Below are 6,745 nucleotides of genomic sequence, written 5' to 3'. Positions count from 1 at the left end.
GATGTCACATGAACTATTTTACCGATGTCCTTACTACCTTTCTGGGCCTTGAATGTGGTAGTTGCGTTGCTGTCTATGGAGGGTCAGGCTTTTACATCAATGTTGTGGTAAGGGACAGCATGTTGGGACGGTTGCAACAGTGTGATTCAACTGTCCCCACACTGACAGCCGTGACATAACTTGGTATATTAGCTTGACACAATATCTTTGACACATGCTAGCTATGCCTATTAGAAGCTAAGAAAACACAGATATAAATCATATGTTTTTACAATGTTTCACGCAAACAACTTAGACCAGGGATCCTCAAATCTGGCCCACGAGAAACACTTTCCTGCAGAGTTTAGCTCTAACCCTAATCAAACACACCTGAGCATGCTAATCAATGGCTTCAGGATCATTAGAAAATCACAGGTAGCTGAGTTTGATCAGGGTTGGAGCTAAACTCTGCAGCGCATTGGACCTCCAGGGTAAGATTTGAGGAACCCCGACTTAGACAGTATGACAAAAAAATTTGATGATTAAAAAAAATTATTTTTTTTTACCATGCAAATTATTATTTGTAGAAGGAATGGTCACATGTGCCTGACTGCATCCAGGAAGGATGAGGGGCTGATTGAGCATGTGCAGTATGAATACCATCACTGTAGCTCATTCCTGATTGAAGAAAAAAGCTATGTTGCAACCGTCCCCACTCTCCCCAACTGCACGTTTTCATATTTGCAATAAACAAAATCATTCTCCGCTCCAAACTTCAAAGAGAGTGTGCTGTTATGAAATGCCTTTCATATAAAATCTCTAAGGCAGACTTGACCAAGATTGCAAAAGCTCAAGGTTAGATTCCTCTAACTTGTAAAAGAGGTCCTTGTTTTGTAGAAGGATGCGCTGTTAGACATCCCTCTGGCCACGACAGCACATGACTGATATGATAAAACCAATGTCTTCATGGTTCACATTTCGAACAGATGCTGACATCACTGCATGATGACGTCAGGCTCAATGTTGAAGAGCAGGTCGTCGTTGCCTCTGCGCACCTCCAGCAGCAGAGTCGTGTCTTGGTTGAGCGCTTCCTTCAGGTCGCTGGTGCTCATCAGGGGCTCTCCGTTTAACTTAACGATGATATCCCCGTCTCTGATGCCCCCTCTGAAACACATTTGGAGAAATTATACACGACAATTGTCAGTTGTGTACTTGAATTTGTAAGGGACAACATATAGAGCTAATTGTAAAATAAATCCTGACAGGTGATCAGGACACTGACACAGAGGAGCAAAATAAATAAATATGTAGATAAGAAATATTAATTTGAGTTAAATTATTAAAAATGTTTTACTGTTTATTATCTTACAGCCTCTGCTTAGACAGAAGTAGTACATTACGTGTACGAAAAGCTACGGGAATTCTTTTTGTGGGCAAAGAAAACAAAAAGAACTACTTTATTCAATATTTTCTTCTCTTCTGTATTCTCGTAGCTTCATAAAATTATGATTGGACCACTGATGTCACATTAACTATTTTACCGATGTCCTTACTACCTTTCTGGGCCTTGAATGTGGTAGTTGCGTTGCTGTCTATGGAGGGTCAGAAAGCTCTTGGATTTCATCAAAAATATCTTAATTTGTGTTCAGAAGATGAACGAAGATCTTATGGGTTTGGAACGACATGAGGGTGAGTAATTAATGACAGAATTTTCATTTTTTGGTGAACTATCCCTTTAAGTCTTCATTCCAGAATATGTAGTGATGAAACCTTCACTTTGACAAATGCTATTACTTCTCTAGGGCTGGGCCATTTTTTATAATTGTATTATATAATTTGAATGTAATGTCTTGCCACAATTTTTTTTTTTTTAAATAAGGGAATTTGAGTTGTGCATAAAATGTTAGAATTCGACAGGTTGGCAATACACCAACGATAACAGCTAAGAGAAACAAAACTCATCTGACTGCCAATAACAATGCACCTGATTAACCAGGCTCTATGAAGGAACGTAACATAAATCATATCAATAGTGGCTATTCATACAGAATGTGTTATTACATTGAAAAACATGAGACACAGGCAGTGGAAATGGAAAAGTTGCGAGTTTAAGTGGCGTGAGTTGAGTTGAAACGCAGCAACAACAAAAAATGTGAGTGAATCTCTACATTTTGATTTTTTGATTTACAATTTGCCATTTTTTCTAGTTTTATATTATTTAACAAGGAGAATGTTATTTGAATCATGTTGTAGTTTCATTTTTAAGTTGACTAGTTACATGTTAATACATCAAAATCGTTATCTTGAATCAATCAAACATTTTGAAAAAAGGCCAAGATTTATTACATAAACCTGGATTATACAAATCTGTCATTTCATAGTTAATCGTGATCTTCAATATGTTGTCATCCACTCAGCTCAGACAGAGCTAAACTACTTGGCTTGGACTTATGAAACCCAACCACAACAGAAAGACCAAAGAGCATCTGGTTTGGCTGATGCTTACTTCTGAGCAGGGGAGTGAGGAACCACCTCGTGGACATAGATCCCGCTGCTGACATCAGGGAAATCAGGATTCTGCTGCCTCAGCTCTTCCACCAGTCTGGAGGAGACAGACAGAACGCCTCACATACACACACACAATGACTAAACAGCACTGCGGTGTTCATTTACATGTGTTGTGTATTAGCGTCTGTAGTGAAGGACACTCACTCTTCTGTGATGGTGAGCATTCGGATTCCAATGAAACGCTTCTTCACTGATCTTGGCTCTGAAACAATATGTAAATGTGTTAACACATTTAATCCTGCAAGAATGACTCTAAAAAATAAAACATATGTTTAGTATTAGATGATTCATACTCTGACCTCCCTACAAATTCCCTTGCACAAAAGTTGCACCATGTACCTTTGTTCTGCTTTCCTAATGAATCATTTAAGAAGCGAGTAATCCTGTCTGAAGGAATGGCAAAGGAGATTCCTGCAGCTACCTTCAGGGTATTGATTCCTATCACCTCCCCATCCTTATAGAAGACAAAACAAGAAGAAAAATTCAGTATCAGTATGTTTGTCGTTGTATTGTTCCAATGTGTCATTCCAAACCTGTCTTTCCTTCTTTTATGAAACAAAAGGGGAATTTTCGAAAAGCAGACTGAAATGTAATATTCAAATTATATAGAAAAGAGTGGATATTTTTAAAAGTTCAACGTTTGTGTTTCATACAGATTTGTAAAAACATTGGTTGAATTATTCTTGTAAATCTACTGTCAGAAAACCGAAACATCACAGTGTGAAATAATTACCAAATTAACGAGTGGTCCACCCGAGTTCCCATACTAAGAAAAGAGAAAGAAATCATGTTAATTGTTGGTTCTCAAACAATTTTACACACACATTATCGAGGATTAGATTCACGCCAAAACTACTGAACATAAATATAAACCCAAAACTTAAAATGAAGTAAAAATCTGAGACTTCAAATAAACAGCTTCCACTCTAAATTGCAAGGGAAATAATAATGAATGTTAATTGACCGGAGAATTTTACATTTAGAATTTTAAAAAATTGTAGCTTCACCAGAATGGTACGAAACTTGGTGACTTTTATGGAACTTAGTATGTGAACACAAAAAAAAATTGAGGGCATGATTCGAAAAAAGCTAAGTGGTCATAAAAAAAATAGTCACATTCATGGTACCATAGGAAATGAATGGGAAATTGGGGGGGGGGGAATCGAAAATACAGAATTGTTTTGTGTGTGCATTCTACAAATCCCCCACAATGCAGAAAAAAATTGCACAGCAATGAAGGGGTGAAACTCTAAAACAGACACACACATACAGAATTATACATACTCAAACGAATTGGTATAGCTAACCATATAACCAAAATGAGTCAGAAGACTGAAATAAGAGGTTTAAGCTCTGATAAAGCATTCCTGTTCATTTTTGTTACAGTTTTATAGAATTTTAATGTTTTGTGTAACAAAATGCTTTCTTTGTTCTGTTTTGAATGTAGTAATAATAATGCAAAAACCTACACTTCAAATCAACATTTAAAACAACAAAAAATATAAACCTTGACAAAAAGTAGTCTTTGAGAATGCCTTAATATACATTTAAATCCACAACCTAATAAAAGTAAACAATTATGTACAAAAACAACTAGAGAATTCACAAGCCTCTTTATAGAGTCCTATACAGGAATCTAGTGGTTACATCATGAAATTACAGTTTGTTTGTTTTTTGCTCTCACCAGGAGGTGCTATTCTGCCTTCAAACACTGGATTTTAAAGGCCTAGTCTTTATTTTAATCTGAAATACTGCATTAATCGAAAAATAATTTTAATACATTGTAAATATTATTTTAAAATATGAATTAGTACCATACAATTCTCTCAAAATACAAAAGAAAAAATATTACTGAACAAAAATATATTAGATTGATTTTACTGAAGAAGAAAAAAATTCATTTTGTCCGTTCATTTCAGGTGTCCGTTCACTTTTGACTGCGAAGACCGTGAGTGTGACTCCCAAATGAGGAGCGCACAAGGGTTATCAATGCTCAAAACAATTTTACAAACCCTATATTAATGGGATTAGATTTGTACCAAAAGTATTGAAAATAAATTTTCAAGCACTGAACAAAAACATAAATTCAAAACCAGGGTTGGCATGCTAGGCAACACAATTTGGAGCTGATATAAGGGTTTATTTTTTTTTGCCAAGGACTTGCTCATCATGCAGGGACAACGACCCATGGGTTTGTAAAAAAGTTGATAAAGTATCCTCCCCCTTCTTCTCCATCTCTCAAAATGAACTAACCAAAAAGCTCCTGAGAAGCTGAAAAAGCTCCAGGATATGAAGTTTAAAAGTTTGGAGGCGGATGCTGCCAAATGTGCAAAGATTATTGACATGTTTACTGCAGTAGTCTCTGCTTCATCAGCAGAGTCAAAGTTTGTGCAGCAGAATAATCAAGTAAAAGAGCAGGTGGTGAGCCAGTAAGAACAGGCTAGTTCAGGAGGAGGAGCAGAACAGGGTTGTTAAATTGTTAAGGAGTAGCCTCATGATAACAGAGACTCACAGGGAGTGAAGAAGGAGGTAACATATCCTAATGTGTGTGCCTGTTAATTAAATTTCAAGTAATTATTTAGTCAGCACAACAGAAGCTATCTGCTAGCTATTTTGGATAGCTATTGGTTAGTTTCCTCAAACAGTCTTAACTTTGATGGATTATTATAACACATTAACTAGCTAATCTGTCATTGACTAAGCTCACATTGCCATGAGTGACTTCGTTGATCAAGATTTCATCATGAACATTAGGATATTTGGTTTTGATCCTGTTTATCAAATAAATTTGAATAAAAAGAATAAAAACCAACTGTTTTTGCAACAGAATAGCAAATGAAAACTGTAAATATTAATAATAATGGCAGCAAATATGAAAACGCTAGTAATTCAATAATTATTTATAATAATAAATTCTGATAATCAGACAGGAAGCAACATAACCATTAATAAAATATACGTTTTTGACTTTTTTGTTTTAAAGGGTTTTTTTCTTCACGAATAATATATTTTGAATAGTTTTGTTCAATACATGTACATTACTTCTTGAATACAATATGACTTCAGAAATGAGTTTCAGAGGTTTTCTTATGCAACAGCAGTAAGACTCATAACATGTGTTGTTCTGGTTATTCAGTGCCACTTTATATTAAGTGGCTTTAACTACTATGTACTTACATTTAAAATGAATCATTTGAAACAATGCACTTACATACATGTTTTTACATTATACTTATATTTTAAAAATACCTACATCTAATTACATCTGTAATTAATTTCTGTAATTTCATTTATAATTACACTGTTGACCCATCCCTTACACCATAACCTACCCATACCACCAAACCTGTCCCTAAACTTACCCGTATCCCACCTCAATAGCAGCAAAAGTGTTTTGCAATAAGTGTTTTGTACTTATTTTTTGATGTAAGTACATAGTAGTCAAGGCCACCTAATATAAATGGGGACCAGTTTGGTCAATATGTTTTTTTTAGATTTGAAGTACACTACCAGTGCACATTCAATGCAACTAAGCACACTTTTTTTTCGAAGGGTTTATTGTATTTCAAAACATTAATTCACCACAAATATACACTGTAAAAAAATCTTTTAAAATTTACGGTAAAAAACGGCACCTGTGGTTGCCGGAATTTTACCGTAAAAAAATACGGTAGCAACGTTTTAGGTTTTACGGTTTTAACTTAAATTTACAGTTAAATACCGTAATTTCATTAACTGATAAAATGTTATTATATACCAACCTATTGAAGTACTGAAATCTGTTTTGTACCTTTGTAATACACTGATAACCACCAAATGCAGGTGGTGATGAGAAAGTCACATGATGAACCAAAGCCCATCACAAGCAGCTTTTAGATAATAACCTATATAGAAGGTGCACCGTGTCATTCACACAAACACCAAACACCATCACGGTAACACACATGAAACTGAAATAAAGCAATAAGCATTCATTTAACAACATTAGGTGTAACACACAACCCTAATATACAAAACTGATAAGAAAAATCTGAGAAGAAACATAGTTCCAAAAACGGTATACTACCAAAACATAGTTATTTCAACAAAAAAACATCAAATTTGAAATGTAACATTTGAATTCTGGGAATGTCAATTTACGGTTATTCACTACATTATACAGTCTTTTTCACTTCCAAAAACGGTATACTACCGTAAA

At 35.0% G+C, this 6,745-nt stretch overlaps 1 protein-coding gene across 1 annotated transcript in view; it reads right to left on the bottom strand.

The window, feature by feature from the left end:
• Positions 1–862: 862 nt before the first annotated feature.
• The window catches only part of LOC107597900 (serine protease HTRA3-like), an 11,270-nt gene continuing 5,387 nt past the window's right edge, over positions 863–6,745 (bottom strand). Inside the window, exons 3-8 of the mRNA XM_016289104.1 lie at positions 5,255–5,318; positions 3,281–3,313; positions 2,887–3,001; positions 2,692–2,749; positions 2,486–2,581; positions 863–1,143 (exon numbers count right to left, since the gene is read on the bottom strand). Of these exons, the coding sequence (XP_016144590.1) occupies positions 975–1,143; positions 2,486–2,581; positions 2,692–2,749; positions 2,887–3,001; positions 3,281–3,313; positions 5,255–5,318 (535 nt within the window). The 3' untranslated portion in view covers positions 863–974. The remainder of the gene's footprint in view (positions 1,144–2,485; positions 2,582–2,691; positions 2,750–2,886; positions 3,002–3,280; positions 3,314–5,254; positions 5,319–6,745) is intronic.

This window comes from Sinocyclocheilus grahami, unplaced genomic scaffold (genome assembly GCF_001515645.1).
Source record: "Sinocyclocheilus grahami isolate Dianchi unplaced genomic scaffold, SAMN03320097.WGS_v1.1 scaffold240.1, whole genome shotgun sequence".
Classification (NCBI taxonomy): Eukaryota; Metazoa; Chordata; class Actinopteri; order Cypriniformes; family Cyprinidae; genus Sinocyclocheilus; species Sinocyclocheilus grahami.
Note: the sequence above shows the minus strand (reverse complement) of the source record. Positions and strands in the feature narration are given on the sequence as shown.